General features: G+C 38.8%; 2 protein-coding genes across 3 annotated transcripts in view; one reads left to right on the top strand and one right to left on the bottom strand.

Annotated features, from left to right (window-relative positions):
• LOC149023191 (2-oxoglutarate (2OG) and Fe(II)-dependent oxygenase superfamily protein) overlaps positions 1-18,447 on the bottom strand; it is a 32,982-nt gene extending 14,535 nt beyond the window's left edge. The window contains exon 1 of one of the 2 annotated variants that reach the window (XM_089143747.1): positions 18,145-18,447. The gene's annotated coding sequence lies outside the window, so the exon portion shown is untranslated. The remainder of the gene's footprint in view (positions 1-18,144) is intronic. The other variant, XM_089143748.1, reaches the window with a different exon arrangement.
• Positions 10,844-11,206, top strand: LOC149023192 (uncharacterized). Its single transcript, XM_089142715.1, has one exon. It carries the CDS (start codon positions 10,844-10,846, stop codon positions 11,204-11,206), a length of 363 nt encoding a protein of 120 aa, XP_088998841.1.
• Positions 18,448-22,360: the final 3,913 nt, after the last annotated feature.

Below are 22,360 nucleotides of genomic sequence, written 5' to 3'. Positions count from 1 at the left end.
TCAGTCCCGTCAGCATGATACCTAATTCAACGACTTAAGAAAAACAGAAAAAGGTAGAAGAGAATTCGGATTGGCGTAAATACCTTCAAGTCAAAACTGATGAAGCGCATGCGGAGAGCAGTTCTGGACGAGGATTGATCACGTATAATGTTCGATACCCGACAGGGCTGATAAAGAACACCCTGAGTTGCAGGTGGGGGGAAGAAAGAAACACGAAATCAAGCCTAAAGCTAGTCTCCGAGGGATTATCCTAATTTTATAGCAAAAAGACATCTTATAGCATACTATTATCAAAAACTACCTACTTTTAATCAAATTTTTTTTCACAAAATTGTCATATTTTCCCGTCAAGATGACTTTTCATATATAATTATTTAAAATTAGGGTAATTTTCATCTTGGACCCCCGAGGTTTGGTCCATGTCATTTTTAATCCAAAAAAATAGACTTTGCATCTGCCTCCCCTGAGGTATTCAATAAGATCAATTAAGGACAATTTATGATTTTTTTGGATCTAAGGTTCGTCCGGGCCAGCTTGCGCGCACCACAACTACATCCTCAGGGGAACTTTTATATAATTAATATAGGTGGGACAATTTATGATTTTTATGACCAAAATACCCTCACTTCTATTCTACTGTAAGATTTGCATATTTTCTTCACAATTAAATCGAACGGTGAAAAATCAAAAGAGTGGGGTGTTTACTGGATCCACTCCTGTACTGACACCCTCCCATTACATTCAGTTGACCGTTAGATTTTAGACACGTGGATCATTCCAATCGGATAATATAAATCCATCTGAAAAATTACACATTTCTAAGTCCCCAATTCTCTCTCATCTTCTTCATCGTCTCCATCTTTGGTCTGGCGTAGCTACCATCTCTGCCTTTTTTCCCTCTTCAACTCCGGCAGAATTAAGTCTTTATTCACGGATGCCCACTGCTACACAACCATTCACTACCAGTCACTACCCTGCTCTATCCTTTGGTCTGCGATGGCTTTGGAAGAGTAGCAGAAAGGCTCCTCTCCTCGAGCTGAGGCTGCGAGGTTGTGTTGTGTGCCTGTGTGACCCTACGCCCTGCAACCACAACGGCAGTCTTGAATGAGAGAGAGAGAGGGCAAACATTGAAAAATCGATCTCTCTTTCTCTGTCAATCTTTTTGGATTTCTATTCTGAAATCTTTTTGGATTTCTATTCTGAAATCCTTCTCTGTTTCTTTAACTCCAAATCAATCTCTCTCTAAGTTTTGATTCTCCAGTAGCAAAAAGGAGGCAAGGGAATTCTTCGATCTTTTTATCTGTTTTTTAGAGAGAAAAAAATTGCGTGTGCGGCCTTGCGTTGTGGTGTTGGAAAAGAATTCCTATCTTGTGTAAATTCTAGTTCCGGTTAGCAGAAACAACAGCAGCAGCATCAGAGCTGTTCTTGCAGGCAGAATCCCCATTAGTACCTCAAGGAAAACAAAGGATGAAGAGGAAAAAAGGTGTTCCAATCGATTGAACTGTCGCCGGAGTTGAAGAGCAAAAAAGGTGAATCGTGAACTGATCATAACCGTATCCTAATCCAGCTTTACGTCGATAGGAGAGCATAATCGCCAATCAAGTGAGATGCGATCAAAATTAAGATAATAACAAAACGGATGAATAAACTAAAAACTGATCAATGGATGATGAGAACAAACAGGTAAAATTTACAAAACACAACACAAAAAGAAATCTATTAAAACATTCAACATTAACTCAGAGAGAAAATAGATGAGCATTGAAAAGGTAGAATGAGAGCAATACCTGGTTTTAGAAAAACACAGAGCCGAACCCTAACCCTAGAAAGCAAACAAAAAATTGATGGTCAAGAAGGTGGTGGAGAAGAAAGTAACAGAGATGCCGTTATTAAAGTAACAAGATGGAAAGAAAATTCCGACGAAGCGGAAGGGAAAGAAGCCTTTGGTGAATTGGGTCTCCCTCCCTATCCCTTCCCTTCGCTTCTCTCCAATTCACTCTGTGATTCTCCCAATTTTAGATTTCTCATTCTTCGATCAATCAATTCATATGTATTTCATGAGTCACGATTCACGACTTTCCTTAATCAAAGTCAGGTTTTCTTCTGATTAATTTCAGTAAACACTCCCAGTCTTTTGATTTTTATCATTCGATTTAATTGTAAAGAAAATATGTAAATCTTGTGGTAGAATAGATGTGAGGGTATTTTGGTCATAAAAATCACAAATTGTCCTTAATTGATCATATTGAATACCTCAGGGGAGGCAGATGCAAAGTTTTCATTTTTTTGGACTGAAAATGACATGGATCAAACCTCGAAGGTCCATAAGAAAATTACCCTTAAATTTAAGTATCCTAGACTCCTAGTTAGACTTTTGGGTAAAGATGTCTAGTTGTCTTTGTTCTTAATTTTTTATAAATCCATAATATCCTATTTCTGACCTATAAAGACTTATCATATGAGATTTAAAAATAAATGCTTTAATTCTTACCCAAAAAAAACACTTTAATTTTCCCAAACAAAAATGTCCAAAAAGCTCTTCTAAACCAACCCACCCGCCCACTCCTCATTGTATGATAATCTCTCCCCTACTTTTAACTGACTCCTCTATTCTTGCTACCAAATGCGATAAACTCTTCCATAACCACCTCTTCCTTTCATCTCACAACTCTAAATTCATATTCGATACGTGCATTACTGCGTGAAGATATGACTTAGAGGTTGAAAGCAGTAATGAAGGATAGATATCGGAATTCAGAGGTCGAGTTCAAGCCATAGATCACCGTCGTCGGAGTTATTCACCTCACGAAGACCGACGCCCTTCAAAATTCCTCCTGTGACCAATTAAGGTTGTGGCTATTGGTACTTTCTTCTATTAGTGAGTCTTCCTTCCCCTCCGCATTACAGATTACGTGTGTTTCACTTGCTTTGTTGTCTTTAATTTTGAAGAATTACCTGGTCCTTCAGTCCTAATGTGATTCTTGATTTGTGTGCAAGTGAGTTACAAAAAATCATGAATTTTAGATTTTAAAATCAATTGTTTTAGGGCCTGTTTGGTTACATGAGTTTGGAGATCTCAAATATCTAGAGATTTCAAATCTATGGAGTCATAATTTATAAAATTAAATGTTTGGTTGTGGAATGAAATCAGTGGATTCATCCTAAAATACTATTTGATCGACGTGATTTTTGTGAATGTGCAAATGTATAGCTTTTTTAAAATCTCTGGATTTCCCCCATACCCATAAATCTACAAATTCACGTTTTTAGTGTAAAAAGGAGAATCTCTAGATTTCATGAATCTAGAGATTTTTACAACCAAACGAGTATAATTCTCAGATTCATGAGTCCAGAGATTTCAAATCTCTAGATTCATGTAACCAAACAGCCCCTTAAATGATTCATTCTATGTTTTGGATGGAATTTATGGTTATATTAAATTTTTTGAACTTCATATTAAAATTTTCAAACTTTTTTGTTATCAAATTTTTGCAAAACTATAAAATGTCTTTTCCTTATTTAGACAATTTGATGCCGTAACTAGGTAGCTCATTATTGGTTGGATTCATGTCTGTCATGAACCTCGTTTCAGCCTAAATGCATTTTGTGATGCTTCATTCATGTTCCTCCCTATAACATTAATGAACTTAAGATTATCTTCACTTTTCGGATTTCCTTTTGATTAAGCTTTGGTAACATCATCCTTTTCAGGTTTGTAAGTCCTACAAACCTCAATCATGTCACTAACATGCTACTTAAGCAATGAAGTGCATTTATTAATGAATTTGGGATATCTCATTGTTATATACATTGTGGTTTAAACCATTAAACCGGTGTGAATCATTCAAGTGAGAACATTTGGCTAAACCCAGTTAAAAGGGTTTGTCTAGTACTTCTCGGTATGCCACTTCTCGGAAGAATGTTGGCCTTCAAGAACGTCTCTCAGTGAATGCCACGTGGCAGTTGGGACTTCTTGGATAACACCTTACCAGGTGCCCGGGATGCTACTTCCCAACAAAAGTAATGCTGCGAGAGGATTCTGCTCATCTTTATCCAAACATAAATCAAAGCATTAAATTCAGCATTAAATGCTCTGAGATGTATTAAATATCCAACACTGATCAAGAAGCTTCTCATTAATTTGTGTTTTTTCGAGTGTTGTTCCCATACGTTTTGTCTGCTAGATTAAGGGATGGCTGTCACATCTGAGCCCACGTGACTCTAAGCTCCTAATCAGTTTAGGATAAGATGCAGCTAGCTTGAAGCTTCTTCAAAAATGTTGAGTTCTTAACTTGGTGATTAAGTAATCCACCGTGAGTAATCACAATCCTTCATTATGATATGGAAGATTGGACGGTGATGATGCATTTTGGCAATATCAGAGGTATGAAATTGATATATAAGCGATACATCAGTACAAAAAGGGATAAGCCCAGTTACAATACCTCTAGCATTTATTCTCCTGCAAGTTTCAAAGAATACATTCATTCTTGAAGCATTTACTCCTTAATACAATGATTTGTGTTTTCCTTAATCTTACTTAATTATTGGAGGTGGCTTTCCGTCAACAGAAGTGGCCTACTCTCACTTTCGTTGATCTTCAGGAACCTAGTTTAAACCAGAAGTGAACCAGATTGCACTCAAGCAGATTTTGGAACAACACTCATGATAACAATTCCAACACATGGTATGTAGTTGGAGCTGGGATACAACGTCTTGTTCAAATGACCAACTGGTAGTAAGTTATTCCTTGCTCAGTTTTTATTGATGAAATTATACTACTGGGGAGGCGCATTTCCTCGCACCTGATTTGTACTTGATTTTATCTCCTGTCTAGCATTTGGTTTCCTTTTGTTCTAATTAGTATAACTAAAATAACATAGCCAACGCAAAGCTGTTCTTGTGGTGAAACCAACACCTCTTAGTGAAGAGGTCGTGGGTTCGACTCTTGCTAAGGCATATTAATATCCCCATCCCCAGCATTAATAAAAAACAAAAACGTAGCCCCTTTGTACCCCAAAAATATATATATATATATATATATATGGATATTATATATATATATATATATATATATATATATATATATATATATATATGGAATTAGCAGATTCGGAAATTTTCTGCAATTATGGCTTGACGGTGCTTTTCCTTCGTTCCACTGGAATTTTGTAAGTTGAAATTCTGATGCAAGGGATGACCATGACAGTTATTGTGAGGATGGTGTATTTACATAGATATGGCTTCTTCATGTACTTTTTCTGTAAGCATACGTGAACTAAGATAACTGGTTGGGGTTTCATTCTGCACTCTGATTTCTGAATAATATGGATACCCTACGTAGAGGCAGTGGGATAGAGTAAACTCAAGGTGGCAAAGTGATGCCTTGATGTGTCAACATCTTGTATTCCACAATTTTGTGCTTTACACATGCAAGAGCATGTTTTTGAAACTGCTGTGCATGGATTTATCAGCCACTTCAAGACTTTTGAATACTTTCTTTAATTTTGAAGAGATTCTGATAATAGCAGGATTAGTTTATGATAAGGAAAGAATAAATAAACTTAAACCAGTCTGTTTTAAGCCCAATCCGACCAGATCGGAATCAAACCAGTTCGGTTTGAGCCTAGTTCGACCAGCTCGAATCACGTTAGACCGACCAAGTCAAGGACGGTCGAATAAGTACAAAGGCTGAATAACAAGGTAAATCTGAATAAGATTCTAGCCAAAGAAACAGTATTCAGTCAGGACTCTACTACTCATGTTCAAGTAGGACTCAAGGACTAAGATTCAAATCGCAACCTAATTAAGGTTTTAGTCCCACTCAAACTCATACGGAGAAAATCTATAAAAAGGTATGAGAACACAAGAGAAAAGGTACGCTGAATAGAACTATCACTATTCGTATTATTATTGTTCATTACTTTCTTGCCTTCCTTAGTCGGATTTCTAACTAGATCGTCGGAGGTGAAAACTCGACCTCCACGGTCGAGCTCATCTGGTGCAATTCAACCGGCTGAAGGGACGAGCAGGATTGTGCAGCAACAATTGGCGCCATCTGTGGGAAATCTGATCAAAAAGCTATTATGAAGACGAGATCAGGTTTGGTAATCGAAGAGGTGTCTGGCGGAGAAAAGGAGGTCGACCAGGGCGGAATGGAAAAAATTCCCGAACTCCAGATTCAGCAAGATTCTCCAATTCTTCCAGACACTCAAGCAAATCAATACGCGACAATGCATCAAATTGTCGAAGTGCAGAAGGAACAAGAAGGAACAATTTGAGATGAGAAAACCAATCTCATCCCTAAGCGAGTTGATCAGGATGGTCATGCAACACGTAATTGCTCCCGAGGCAGATTCTCAGAAAAAACAAAAAAGTCCCGAGGGGAGCAGGCGTGACCGACCACCTGTGATCGACCAGATACCTCAACAATCTCAAAAAGAGCTGGCAAAATCTCGAACCTCGAAAGAAGTTATTCCAGAAAAGAATCCTCCAGTCGACGAAGACGGAGATCGAGGAAGCAGCACAGATCCAGCAAAAGCTTCAAAGGACAAAAAGAACCATAATGGTTCAAAGAAGCAAGATGAAGAGATGAATAAGCGCATCACCGACCTTGACGAAACAGTCAAAAAAGCATTAAAGCTTGGAAAAGACGAGCTATACGCCGTCTTAAAAGAGGATCCCTTCATCAAAAGTGTCTTGGAAGCAGAGATGCCAATAGGTTTCAAATGCCCGACCTTCAAGGCATACGACGGATCGAAGTGTCCTAAGCATCACATCACCCATTATAAATCTGTCATGTCTACTTCTAGACACAATGAAGCAGCTATGTGCCGCAGTTTTTCAGCATCATTGACTGGAGCAGCGTTAGATTGGTACCAAGCTTTGCCTCGCGGAACAATAAAGAGTTTCAACCATCTAGGTCGGACTTTCTTATTGCGTTTCCAAAGCGGAGTAGAGACCAAAAAGAGAGAAGATACATTGTTCGCTGTAAAACAAGGGCGAACGGAGTCCATTAGAGATCTCCTTGCGAGATTTAATAATCTGACCATGTAGATTGAAAATCTGGATGAAAAAATAGCCTTCCACGCCTTGTACCAAGGACTTAGCCATGAAGGCCTACTTGAGAGACTCCTGAATGACATGCCTGAAACGTATGATGATCTCCGAGAATGATGCCACAAACAAGCAAGAGATATCGAAACAATTGAATCTCGAAAGAAGGAGCATCCAACCATGGAGGCGAGAACACACAAAGATAAATACCAGCCAATCAGAAGACCGACCATAGATCCGACCAGGAATGGTCGGCCTAAACGGGAAGGGTCACCAGCCATAAAGAGATCAGAAATTCTGATGCAAATTAAAGATCGAGGAATTCTCCAATGGCCAGATAAACTACACTCTCGTCCAGGAAATCGTGATAAAAGCAAATTTTGCGAGTTTCATAAAGATCACGGACACTGGACGGATGACTGCTGACAACTAAAGGAAGAAATTGACAGGATCATCTCTCAAGGGCAGCTCACAAAATACCTCCGACCTGCCCGAGTTGATCAAAAGCAACTAGAGGGGGGTAGGAAAATGTACAGATCTCCATGCAAAGAAGGACGCCTAAACAAGTCCCGACCATGGGAAGGAGGAGATTATCAAAAACGACCACCAATATTTACAGTGTTCGGTGGCCCAACTAAGGAGTCAAGCAGACAAGCCAAAAGAAAAGCACGGTATGTGGGGAATGCCGAGCTGGAAAAAGCAGGTGAGGAGATTATCTCAGAACCAATCACTTTCTCATCCAGAGATAAGCAAGGGATAAACACTCCCCACGACGATGCCCTTATCATCAAAGTCAATCTGGCCGGAAAAGAGGTCCATAGAGTCCTGGTAGATACAGGATCATCAGTAGATATCTTATCACTAGAAGCTTTCAAGAAATTACAGCTGGACGAGAAGATGCTGGTACCCTGTGGAACACACTTATACGGCTTCACAGGAACCTCAACCCGAGCAGAGGACACCATCAGGTTAGATCTCCGAATCGGCAAGTACCCCAGGGACAGGGTTATTCAAGCAAATTTTATGGTCGTCCGAGATTTGTCTGCCTATAATATGATCTTAGGACGACCAACCCTTTGCACCCTGGAGGCGGTAGTTTCATCTTTACACATGAAGATGAAATTTCCTACAAAAAAGGGAATAGGAGAATGTTCCGCAGATCAAAAAGGGAGCCGCCAGAGCTATGCCAACTACATGAGAAAAAGGGTAAAAACAAGCTCTACCATGGCAGTGGAAGTCAGAGATGATCGCGATGAAGAAAGCATGCAAAGGGCCGAACCAATAGAAAAGTTGGAAAAGATTAGGCTAAATTCAAAAGAAGATCAGGGAACTATGATCGGAGTAGAACAAGAAGAACAGTTCAAAAATAGTCTAACCAGATTTCTACAAGAAAATACTGACGTCTTTGCATGGTCGGCAGAAGATATGCCCGGAATAGACAGAAAAGTAGCCGAGCACAGGTACTGACCCTCAGGCAATTCCAGTAATACAAAAAAGAAGAAATTTTTCCTTGGAAAAGCATGAGGCCATCCGAACAAAGGCTCAAAAGCTGAAGCAGTCCGGATTCATTAAACCCATCGACCACCCAACTTGGTTGGCCAATGTGGTAATGGTAAAGAAGGCAACCGGAAAATGGAGAATGTGCACAGACTATACCGACCTCAACAAAGCCTGTCCAAAGGATTGTTATCCTTTACCAAGGATAGACCTGCTTATCGACTCAACGGCCGGTCATGAGATGCTCAGTTTCATGGATGTCTATTCAGGATATAACCAAATCTTGATGAATCCAGACGACCAGAAACACACTTCATTCATGACAGACAGGAATAGTTACTACTATAAAGTAATTCCCTTTGGTCTAAAAAAATGCCGGGGCAATCTACCAGAGAGCGGTTAACAAAATTTTCGAGCAGCCGATAGGCAGAAATATGGAGGTATACGTCACATCACAATCCGACCACCTCAAAGACCTAGCAGAAGTCTTTGAGGTACTCCAAGCATACAAAATGAAGCTCAACCCAGAAAAATGCACTTTTGGAGTATCTTCAGGAAAATTTCTGGGGTTCATGGAATCCCAAAAAGGAATAGAAGCTAATCCAGAGAAGATAAAAGCCATACAAGAGATGAAACCACCAAAAGCGTCAAAGAGATACAAAGTCTCACTGGTCGGGTGGTAGCTTTAAACAGGTTCATAGCCCGATCAAGAGAAAGATGTTCTCCTTTCTTTCAAGCTTTGAAAAGCATTTCCAAAAAAGGAGTACCAGAGTGGAGCGAGGAGTGTCAACAGGCTTTCGAGCATCTGAAAGAAAAGCTAACTACTCCACCTCTGCTCGTACGACCGACCACAGGAAAGGAACTAATCATCTACCTAGCAACTTCACCCCTGGCTGTTAGCGCAGTACTAGTGCAAGATGAAGGAAAACAACAAAATCCCGTTTACTACGTGAGCCACGTACTCCTTGATGCTGAAACAAGATATCCAGAGGTGGACAAGCAAACTTTGGCCCTGGTCATAGCAGCCAGAAAACTGAGGCCATACTTTCAGTCACATCCTATTGCAGTATTAACAAACTTTCCCTTAAAGAAAATACTGCACCGACCAGACCTGGTCGGAAGACTGGTATCATGGGCGGTTGAGCTAAGCGAGCATCAGTTAGAGTTTCGACCAAGACCAACTATTAAAGCACAGGTCCTTGCTGATTTCATCCTTGAAACTTTTGAACCATAACATGAGCAAGAAGAAGAGGCTATTTCCGAAAGTATCAAAAGATGGATACTTTCCGTGGATGGTTCTAGCAACGCACAGGGGAGTGGCGCTGGATTGCTCCTAGTAAGTTCAGGAGGATTCCAAATACAGTATGCACTACGCTTCCAATTCAAGGCCTCAAACAATGAAGCAGAATATGAAGCATTAATAGCAGGTCTTCGTATAGCAAAAGCCCTTGATAATCAGAACATCGAAGTTAGAAGCGACTCACAATTAATTGTGAATCAAGTGAACGGGCTATATGAAGCAAAAGAAAAAAGGATGACTAAATATCTGACCATGGTCAACCAATACAGACAACTCTTCAAAGACATCCAAATCCAACAAGTCCCTAGAGTAGAAAATGAGCAAGCAGATGCCCTATCTAGGCTGGCTACGGATGAAATAAAGGCAGACCCGGTCGTATATATGGAAGAGCTACAATTTCCAAGCATCAGTCTGACCGACCAAATGCACATACAGACCGAGCACGGGTGGATGGCTCCAATAATCGATTATCTGGAAAGTGAGTTACTACCAGAGGATCCAAAAGAAGCTACAACTGTGAAGCAAAAGCAGTCAGATACACAGTCGAAAACGACAAGCTATACAAAAAGTCTCTAACCCAACCATTGTTACAATGTGTAGGGGCTCCAGAGGCAGCTGTCATCCTAAAAGAAATTCATGAAGGAAACTGTGGAGGTCATATAGGAGCCAGAGCCTTAGCAGATAAGGTAATAAGGCAAGGATATTATTGGCCCACGCTACAAGAAGATTCGAAAGCTCATTTTCGCAAATGTGACAAGTGCCAGGCGCACGCCAACATACCTCATGCCCCGGCAATGCCTCTGACATCAACCCTCTCTCCGATACCATTCGCTAGATGGGGGATAGACCTGGTAGGAAAACTACCAAAGGCCACAAGAAGCAGAGAGTACCTGGTGGTGGCAATCGATTACTTTACTAAATGGGTGGAGGCTAAAGCACTGGCATCCATCAATACCGACCAGATGAAAAAATTCGTCACACATTAATATCATGTATCGATATGGTATCCCAAAAATCATCGTCACCGACCACGGTAAACAGTTCGAAAATGCTGAATTCGAACGTTTCTGTAAAGAGCAAGGTATAGAGCACCGTTGGTCTTCTGTAGCAAATCCACAGAGCAATGGCCAAGTGGAAGTTACTAGCAGATCAATGCTGGAAGGATTAAAGAAAAGATTGGACCAGACTAAAGGCAGATGGGTAGAGGAGTTACCTAAAGTTCAGTGGTCTTACCGAACTACTGCCAGGACGACCACCGGCGAATCTCCATTCCGACTGGCTTATGGAGTCGAAGCTCGGATTCCCGTAGAGGTTAAGGTCGGGTCTATCAGAGAAGAGAAATTCAATGAATAAGCAAACATTTAAGGAATGAAGGCGAATATAGACTTCATTGAGGAAATCAGAGATAAAGCACAATATCGCCTGGAGGAGTACCAAAGACGCATTGCAACATATTACAATGCAAGGGTAAAACCACAACAGTATCTCCCTGGAGATCTAGTCCTCCGCAAATCATCTGCTTCTGATCCTACAAATCAAAGAAAGCTTGCTCCAAACTGGGAAGGACCTTACATTGTAGTACAACAAGTCGCCCCGGGAGCATACAAGCTGCGAGATCCAGAGACCGGCCAACTAATACCTCGGACCTGGAATTCAAACAACTTGAGGAAATACTATCAATAGTATTAAATCCTCAACAATTTTGGAATTTTTTACAGTTTTCTTTAAATTGTTTAGATATTCGTGCAATTGTCTTTGATTCAGACATTATGAATCTTTTCCATTGAATAAAGTTTTTTGAAGTTTCAGCATATCATCACAGCTTAAGCTCGAATACCTAGCAAAGATCATCAACCGACCTATTAAGGTCGGCAACAAAAAGCCCTAAGTAACTTAGGCACAAAAAGACCCAAGTCACTTAGGCCACCGACCTACTAAGGTATGGAAGAAAAAGCCCTAAGTAACTTAGGCACAAAAAGTCCTAAGTAACTTAGGCACAAAAAGCCCTAAGTAACTTCGGCACAAAAAGCCCTAAGTAACTTCGGCACAAAAAGACCTAAGTCACTTAGGCCACCGACCTACTAAGGTCGGGAAGAAAAAGCCCTAAGTAACTTTGGCACAAAAAGTCCTAAGTAACTTAAGCACAAAAAGCCCCAAGTAACTTAGGCACAAAAAGACCTAAGTCACTTAGGCCAGCGACCTACTAAGGTCGGAAACAAAAAGCCCTAAGCAACTTAGGCACAAAAAGCCCTAAGTAACTTAGGCACAAAAAGCCCTAAGCGGCACAAAAAGCCCTAAGCAACGTAGGCAACCGACCTACTAAGGTTGGAAACCAAAAGCCCCAAGTAACTTAGGCACAAAAAGCCCTAAGTAACTTAAGCACAAAAAGACCTAAGTCACTTAGGCCACCGACCAACTAAGGTCGGGAAGAAAAAGCCCTAAGTAACTTAGGCATAAAAAGACCTAAGTCACTTAGGCCACCGGCCTACTAAGGTCGGGAAGAAAAAGCCCTAAGTAACTTAGGCACGAAAAGCCCTAAGTCACTTAGGCACAAAAAAATCTAACTCTTTACCAAGTATACAAACAATTAAGCTGTTATCAAACTGAGAAATCTTAAATAAATTGCTTCATTACCGAACAAGCAGAGATTACAAAGGGAGAAAAACAGAAAACAAAGTGAAGGCCAAAAAAGCCATACATACAAAAAAAGACTCAGACAAAATAAAGTTATAAAGCTCTAAAGCTTCTCTTTTGTTTTTAGAGCTGCTTTGTCTTTTGAGGAAGTGGTATCCGAACTACCGGCCTCAGGCAAGGGATCCCAGTAATCTAGAAAATCAGTCACTTCAACTTCTTGAGGCTTGGGAAACCTTGGTCGGTCAGCACACCAAGCAGGTCGGGGAATCTTGAGATCGTCATAGATTCCAGGATCAATCAAGTTCTGAAATCTTTCTAAGTCTAAATCCTTGAAACCTGCAATGAGGCCTTGGTAGGTATGACGCCGAGCATAGATATATCCTGGCGCAGCTACCTTGGTCATAAATTTCCTGCAGCCAACTGTCTTGACCCACCTTTTTATAACTTCGATACGAAGCTGGTGGGGGATATCCAACGTTTAAAGTATCGATATCGAGTATCGTATCGGTCAGGTAATTTTAAGAGACGTATCATCCTGTATCAAGTATTGTATCGCTCTATCTAATGTATTTTAGTGTAATTCAACGGAGAGACGTATCGAGATGTATCATATCGGTTGGGTCAAATATGGATACGTATCGACTAGTATCGTATGGTATCGTGGGATACTTTAAACCTTGGGCATCTTCAAATACGCAAGGAGCTTTCTCCTCGACCACCTTCATCAGTTTAGCAACTTGATGATCCGAGCTCTCTAACTTAGCTCGAAGACTAGAAATCTCAGCTTCTTACCGACCAAAGATCCTTGCGTTTCCTCCAAGGATGTCTGAAGAGAAGTTTTCTCAAGCTCTACAGCTTCATTCCTCCCCTTCAACGCAGCTACTTCACTGAGAAGCTCGGCTTCCCGAGCAATCAAAGAACTGTTGTTGGACTTCAGGGCTGTCAACTCATCTTCCAACTTCTTGTTGCGCTGATTGGCTTCCCGAAGAGCAAAGAAGTCTTGCCGAGCAGAGTCAATGCTTTGACCCAGGGATTGGACCAAAGCACAAGCCATTCTGCATACAAAGAGACAATGAGTTTACAAGCAAAATATAGAAAAGTAACTTTCAATACAAGAAGGAAATATCTATACCTCACAGTAATACTGTGCGCTTGCAGACAACCAAAACTTTGAAGATATTCAAAGTCGGAGGGAAGGATGGCTCCACCCAGCCATTCATTAGCAACTCTGGACATGGAGGGAGACTCACCCCTGAATACCGAAGAGTTCCCATCTAATGACCAGTCTAGTCGAAGAATATTGGTGGAGCCTGAAGCCCTGAACTCAACAGGAAGCTCTTGACCATAAACATCCTCACCTAAGGAAGGATGAGGATCACAGTCCGAGCTCTTCTTACTGGCCACCTTCTTTGTTGGTCGGGGAGGAATGTCAGAGGGGCTATCTTTCCGAACACGGGAAGATGACTTATCTTTAACTGCAGTCTTCTTATCCTTGGATGGAGAAGCCCGATCAGCCTGTATTTTACTTGGCTTGGTCGGATGCTTTGCCTCCACCTCTAGCATGACACCAGCAACATCGGCAAGATCATCTTCACCGAGCAACACTGCATCATCTCCCGAGTAAGAAAACTTGGCAAAATAAGGATGAATCAAGCAAAAAGCAAAAGCATACATGAACCTTCCCTAGGACTTTTTGGCCAGGAGGTTGGAAAATCAGAAGGAGAAAGAGGGCGAACAAAAAAGTATCCAGACCTCCAACCCTTAGTATTTGAGGGAAGAGTTCCTGTTCCAACAAAGTTACCCTCCCATCCAAATTGCAGAGCAGTTCGTTTGGAAAGATAGAACCAACGATCCTGCTCCTGTTTCTTATACACAAAAAATTGAAGAAACAAATTTAAGGTCGAAGTCACACCGACCTCTTTTTGTTTACAGAAGCCCCAAAAACAGATTATGTTACGCCAACTATTTGGCGCTAACATCCCTGGGCACATCCCAAACTGATTGAGAGTTTCAACAAAGACTGGATGCAAGGGAAGCCTAAAACCAATAACAAAGGCATCCTCAAACATAGCGTATTCACCCTGAGGGGGTAAGTGAGCACGTTTATGAGAAGTTGGAACCCTGATCACAAAACTATCAGGAATAGCATACCTAGCTCGGACAAGTTCCAGACCAATCTCAGTGAGCTCGGAAGGGAAGAAGCTGGGATCAGAACTGCTAGGATCAAAATCTACATGTTCGGAAGTCCTAGGTCGAATCCTCTCAAAGGCAAGTTCGGATGGAGAAAGATTGTTTAACCATCTTGTCCTATTGGTACTGAACCGAGCTCGAATACTTAAAGACCTAAACTCATCGTCACTAAGAAAGTTCGGACGAGTACCAGGAGATAAGCTCGAATCAACAGAGGTGCCACTCTCAGTATCACTATACCCAAAGGAAGAAGCTCCACCATACCCAGGTCAAACAGTCTCAGGCTCAAAAGGTGAAAGACCAAAAGAAGTCTTAGAGGGTCTAACAGCTTTCTTTTTAACACCCATCACTAAGCTACGGTTACAGTAGCATAAATGGAAGAAATGACAAACAGATTCCAAGAAAAAGGAAGAAGAAAATATACTCAGAATACAGCACAAAGTAAAGAACAAAGACCATCAAAAGATTCGTGGAGAGAAAAGGAACTCACTTGTAAGAAGAATCGAAGAACAAAGCTTCTAGGAGGTCGAAATACGATCGTAAAAGTTCTGCAGCCTTCGTCTTCTCCACAGACGCAACAGTAAGTAAAATGAAAAGTGAAATGGAAGAGGGAAGGACAGATTTATATACTTCCTAAAAACATCCAAATCTAATGGATGAAAAAGGAAAAGTATAAAAAGTCCTAATCTAATGGTTGTTAAGGCATCTACATCTAACGATCTCGTACAAGATCTCTTCATGAAGATTCCAATCTAGCGCTAACGATCTTGATTTGCAAACGGTTGATCTTCTCATATTTTTTAATCATAAAAAGTCATTATTAAAGGTGCCACGTGTCCAAAAAGAAGGACGTGCCAAAAGTCGTGCGCCGTCGTTTCTCGTTTTATGGCGCAGCAGCTTGTCGGTGGACGTCAGCCATAAACATCTCACAAATCACCTCCCAGAAGATTACAAGTCAAGTTAGTCGGAAATAAGTATATGTTCGACCATCAAATCTCTAAAGCCAGAACAAGAGAAAGCTCGGACTTCAGAGACTGGGGGGCTTATGATAAGGAAAGAATAAATAAACTTAAACCAGTCCGTTTTAAGCCCAGTCCGACCAGATCAGAATCAAACCAGTTCGGTTTGAGCCTAGTTCGACCAGCTCGAATCACGTTAGACCGACCAAGTCAAGGTCGGTCGAATAAGTACAAAGGCTGAATAACAAGGTAAATCTGAATAAGATTCTAGCCAAAGAAACAGTATTCAGTCAGGACTCTACTACTCATGTTCAAGTAGGACTCAAGGACTAAGATTCAAATCGCAACCTAATTAAGGTTTTAGTCCCACTCAAACTCATACGGAGAAAAGCTATAAAAAGGTATGAGAACACAAGAGAAAGGTACGCTGAATAGAACTATCACTATTCGTATTATTATTGTTCATTACTTTCTTGCCTTCCTTAGTCGGATTTCTAACTAGATCGTCGGAGGTGAAAACTCGACCTCCACGGTTGAGCTCATCTGTGCAGGTTCAACTGGCTGAAGGAACAAGCAGGATTGTGCAACAACAGTTTAGATCTGTCTTGAATAAGATATAAGTTTCATTATGGTTTCATTAAAATGTTATTTTATGAACTAGGTGATGTCAACTGGTGAGCACTGCACTGCCCACTTCAGACACAAGAGTTCAACCCATGAGTCACTAACACTCTTGCCTTCGATTCTGTTTCTTAGAAACTCAAAGAAATATTGTTTATAAACTTCAAAAGAAAATCTTCAATTTTATGTTGTTACAGAAATTTTGTCTTTGATCCCTAGCAATGCAGATCAACCGTGGACGAATCAAAGATTACAGAGGCCTTGAAAATTTACGTGAAGTGAGAACTGAAAAACAGAATATGAGAACTCAACCCAGGCTGTTGGACATCCTGAAAATTCTCTGAGAGTACAAATTACTAATGCACATAATTTGGAAATCAAAGAATTTTTTGATCATTTGGAGCAACCTGTAAGGGGCAGGGGTCAGCATCACACACCCAGACAATAACTTTCTTCTTTTATAGTAGATAAGATATTGTTATATATAGAACATTAACGATGTCACAACCCCTGTTCTACCTTCAAATTCCAATTTGCTAATTCGGAAAGCCATGATACCAACATAAGACAATAACAGAGAAAACACATATAAAAGGCTATAACAAAAAGAGGGAGAGTATTTGACAAGATGAGTGAAGAAGTCAGAATCAGAGCCCATACTAGAGGAGACTGGAACTTGGAAGTAGAGTTGGTTGATTATTCCATTCACTTGACTAATGATATGGTTACTGCTGATTGATTCCTACAAACTTACCCCAATTGGATAGTTCACCCATCAACAAACCATGGATGGATGATTTGAATGGCCCAGAGAAAAAATTACGTCAACCACACAGAACATATTTTATATTTACACAGCAGATTGCATTATGGTTGGGGGTGGGGGCATGAAGACCCTTCCACACAACAAATTCAGTTTTAAGACAACCAGCACAAGACCACTACATAATCTAATTATCTTATCATTGTTCTTGTTTCCAAGAGGTGGACCCAAAGTCCTCATTCAATAGCTCATCTTCTCATGTCACTCATGGTTGAACACAATTCTCAGAATTGCAAATCTCTAAGAATATAGAATCCCATAACCATCTTTTCTCCTCATTTTCTGTAAGAGAACTTGAAGAACATTGAAATTTTGAAGAAATACGAACACTCAGCAACATTAGATTATCAAGATCATTCTAACCTTTTGGTAGTAAATAAGTTAACTTATTTCTATCCAATTAGTTGAAGATTTCAGTGGTCAGTCATAATTCATTTAATTGAAACAACCACAAGTAAAATTTTTTAGAAGAAAATCAACACCCCACGGAAACTAATCCCTTTAAAAATTCAGATTATTCATTTCTTGATTATCTATTTACTTATTTTTGGAGAAGTACAGATTTCTGAGAACCTTGCACTCATAATCCACGAACTTGTAAATCGTAATATGGTTCAAGTAGCAAGTTCACAAAAGTGAGCAACATGTTAAATCCAATTGTGGATGAGTATACTTAACACATATGATCTGAGAAGATAGTACACTGGTTCTAGATAATTTAAGAAGCAAAAACTACTTGAAACACGGAAAAACTCATCTAGTAAACGGGGAAATTTTCCTCAGGAGACCAAAACTAGCAAGATTTTTTCTCTTTTCTCTTTTCTCTCTTCCGTTTTGTTTTTTCAGCCGTTTTTCTCCGCTAAACCGAAGTACATAAACAAAGCAACAAATTACCAGAACCGAATCATCAAGTAACACTAAAAGGATGGAACAACAACCACAACATCATGCATACAGATTGTGCAGAACAACTAGAGAAACTAAATCCAACTTCGAATTAGAAAGCAAGGTAAAGCGAATAACAAATCAAGGTGTCCAAATAAGGGGAGAATCAGAAAGATTACCTCGTCTGTGCAGATGAGATGATCGATGATCAAAAGGAACTCTTCCAAACAAAGATTCGAGCGATTGGTTACATATTCTTTGGAGTCGAGGTTGGAAGGATAACGAACGAGCGAGCAAGCAAGAGGAACGAAGATGAAGAAATACGAAGACTAACCGCTGCAATCACCGATGGAAGACGAGCACCGACGAGCTCAGAGATTTTGGGTTTTTTCTCGGCTTCGCGCGGAAGAACGGAGACTTGGGGTTTTTCTGGCGCGAATAAAATGTATACTTAAATTACCGTACATGTACGAGCAATAATATATATGGAAATCACCATAACAAATAGTCTAATTGCTAATTGCAATACACAAATTAGAGGAATTTGTAATTGACTATTTTGCCACATACCGTAGCATTTAGTCAATCAATCAATGACCACGGGAGATTACAATCTTAGTATATATAGAATTTTTGCTACGATATTTTTTTCGACGGCATATTTTTGTGTGGCATATAGTACTTTAAATATTGGTACATTTTTTGTATCCGGTGTCTGTGGTAAAAGCTTTGTCGCAATTAGTACATTTTCTTGTAATGAAGCAATGGTGGCTCAAACTAAAGATGCAACTGCATCATTGTTGGCCCTTGCAGCTGCATCGGTGTTGGCAAATCTCATGTAAAGGAAGCTCATAGTTTTTGGTGCAGTTGAGTAACTTAGAAATTGATTAAATGATTTTGTTATGTTTATTTTTGATAATCATGTGTAAGTCTTATTGTGATATTTCAATCAACTATTGACTGAGGACGTGAAGCCATTTCACAAGTTGCGTTCAAGTCTATTAGTTATACGTAAGCGTTTCTTAAGATTAATTTACATTGTTTTTACGTTCTTTTCTCTTAGTAATTCCATATGTCCTGCTTGATAATAATTGTTCGTGTAGACTGTCATTAAAGTTATGTTTTTCTGAATGTTACTTTTACCTTTTGTTGTTGTAACCCTATTTGGTCATTGTGCATTTTTATTTATACCTTCCATTTGATTTTATTTCTTTCTTATAATGGAAAGTTACATCTCATGAGCTTTGTTATGCACATCTATTAATAATTTGGGTAAATGAAGTACAAATTTTAATGGTTTCACATTTAAGCATTAAGATTCAAGATCAACTGGATTGGTTATTGTGGGGTTCTACAAATATGAATGATGTTATTATATTTGTCCCATAGAGTCCCTGCTCGTTTTGATGTATCCACCCCCTCCCAAATATGATGCTATTAGCTCAATTTTGATTGATCACATTTCAATGGTTGCTACCGTTCCAATGATAATTATTTTGGTAACATCCTCACCCCTCAAAAATTGAAATGTAATATTAAAATATTCTGAATTCTTCAGTTTAGCTTTGGCTAGTGAGATATTTTCACGTTCCCATGGGATCTTTTTATTTTTTTTTTTTGGTAAACGTTCCCATGGGATTAGCACCTTAAACCTGTTGAAATCAAATATTATGATCCTTCTTTGGACAATGGTTGCAATTTGGATGTCAAAAAGTAGGTTCTAATTATTTGAAATTGAATGAAACAAAAACTTATTTTGCCTAATGTTTGCTATAAGTTTTAGCCCACAACTTGACGGATAAAACAGAATTAAATATTGGTTGTTCTATATTATATAGTTTTACTTACATTGTAGTGTTTGTTTGCAAAATAAAAATAACTAAAAGCGCACGGTATCGTGTAACTAACAGGTCGATCTCAAAAAGATATGCCACTTTAGAATTTAACCTCTTAATGATAATGTGAAAATGCAATGATTCAAATTTGTTAACTAATTAATTAAACTAAACGAGCGATCCTAATCCATACAGCTAATGCGATCAAATTGATACTAAATATAATACAAATATAATACAAATATAATCAACGCATAAATTAAAGGCAAAAAAAAAAATACAGAAATTAAATAATCAAAGCAATAAAAGGAAAAAAGGAAACCTTAACTAAAGATAGGCACAACTATAGGCATCTCTGATCAATGACCGAGGGAAGATCCCGGGGGTAAAGGAGAACAATAAATAAATGAGAGAAAAATAAAAAAGTAAGTATCAAAACAATAAAAGGAAAATGAAAACATTAACCAAAAAGAGGCAACACTGTAGGCATAGTTGATCTATGACCCGGGGAGAAGGGAGAACAATAAATAAATGTTGAAAGTAAATCCTAAATTAAGAATATGGAGGGGTAGATAAAAGCGATAATGGAGGGAGGAGAGAAAATTATTGAAGATGGTTACTTACTTGCATCTTTGAACTTCAAATAATAAAATAGAATTGAATGAACGCTTCGAATATCAACCAAACCTAACAACCAAATCTAAAATGATCTAGATCTGCAATTGCTAGACTCAGAGAAAAACGAATCCTCAAACTTGAAATTGCATTACATAGAAAAATTAAACATGAACATTCAATCTATAAATTAAAATCTCACGAAAGCAATCAAATTAAATTAGAGAAAGCCAAGATAAACTAAAGATAAAGGAAAGTGTGCTTCTCCTAAATTCTAAAACACGTTATCTTTTGCTGGAATATGATATCTTTTTATAGAGTTTACATGGGATATGATTCTTTATAGAGTTTGAATCAAACTCATAGTTCCTATTTAACTCAACCAAGTAGGGTTTTGGCGTATTAATCAGACTGACTTAGAGAGATCAAATGCACAATTCCACCGTTGGATTTGAGGATCAAGGAGTCGCCAAGCTCTCCTCCAAAAATCAGCTTGATCGGACTCCATATGACCATTCAATGAAGGGTTTGATCGAAATTGGACAAAGACATTCAAAAACTAGATTTTTGCCTCTTCCGTCTCTGAATATAATTATTTTGCCTCTTTTTCTTTATTTGATCAAGTCCCAAATAGGAAATAAAATATTGAAGTATGCAATGACTCATTCAATAACACCTCTGTAGATTTGATTGATAATTTATAATCTCAATTGTAGATCAAAATTTACTTATTTATTTCTAAAATATTTTGGGGGTTGGTCCATCATCACATCTCTAGCCCATCATGCTCTAGATTAGGCCCATTTTCATACTTGAGAAGTTGAACGGACCTCTTGACGTGTAAAATTGCACGTTTCATACCCAAAAATCCAAATGTTTGTTTAAATCTTTAAAAGTCATAAAATGTGCAAAAATAACACAAAACCCAAGGTAGTTCCACTATAAGTGTGTAAAATGCATTATTTATGCCCTAAGATTTCACACATAAATGTGTTCATTAGTGTTGGTCTAATTGTTTACTAAAATTCAAGATTGTGGCAAGGTATGTTAGAATTTGTTTTGTATAGTGTATCTCATAATTTATGGGTTATTTTCAATAGTTTTTCTGCCCAACATCTACCTTATCAATTATCATCAGTGCTTTGAAAATTGTGTTTTGTAGATTTTTTAAAGGTAGAGGCAGATATTGAGGATGGTAAATTTTAGGGTTCTTTCTCCTATTACAAAATTGAGATTTTGTTACTTAATAAAAACAAACTCTGATGAAAGTGAGATGAGTACAAACACTGGATAGATGTTTATTTATGATATGAAGTTAGACACATTTGTTGGGAAGATAAGCATTGCGTTTTAAGTTGGCTTGAAAAGACAAGAAAAATGGTTTCTCAATAAACCTCCACAAAACCCCCTCTCATGGTCATAAAACACCACCCCTCCCCAATTTGCAATGCCTTGTCTCACCTTATATATAATTTATGTGTAAAATCTATCATTCTAAAGATGTAGTCAAGGTATGCATAAGCTAGGTCGAGTGAACCTCAATTCCACCACCCCTTCCCCCCCCCCCCCCCAAAAAAAAAAAAAAGGGAGAAAGAAATGAATCATATAATGTTTTGTATGACCCACCATGTAACTTGTTTACCCATTTTGATGTATTTCACAATTGTCCAAACAATAGCCAATTGTTGGATTTTAGCTTTCAATTCTGAAGTCTTTTCTTTGTTGTGCCTTTAATTCAAATTTTCATTTTGTTAAAGGTTTGTGTCATTTCTAAATAAACACTTAAATAGTCAATAGATGTGTTTTTTTTTTTTTGGTCAAAATATAGATGTTTTGGATGAGCTTGAAGATGAAAGGAAAGGAAAGAGAAATAGAAGGGGTTTTGGGTGTTTTAATTTTGCTCATAGTCATGTAACTATTTTTGTCTCCTTTGCTTTTTAATAAT

This window comes from Hakea prostrata, chromosome 2 (genome assembly GCF_041222555.1).
Source record: "Hakea prostrata isolate BN-2017 chromosome 2, UWA_Hpros_2, whole genome shotgun sequence".
Taxonomy (NCBI): Eukaryota; Viridiplantae; Streptophyta; class Magnoliopsida; order Proteales; family Proteaceae; genus Hakea; species Hakea prostrata.
Note: the sequence above shows the minus strand (reverse complement) of the source record. Positions and strands in the feature narration are given on the sequence as shown.

What these genes read in the sequence shown, in the direction of transcription:
- LOC149023192 (XM_089142715.1), top strand. Translation starts at nt 10,844, where the DNA reads ATGTATCGATATGGTATCCCAAAAATCATCGTCACCGACCACGGTAAA.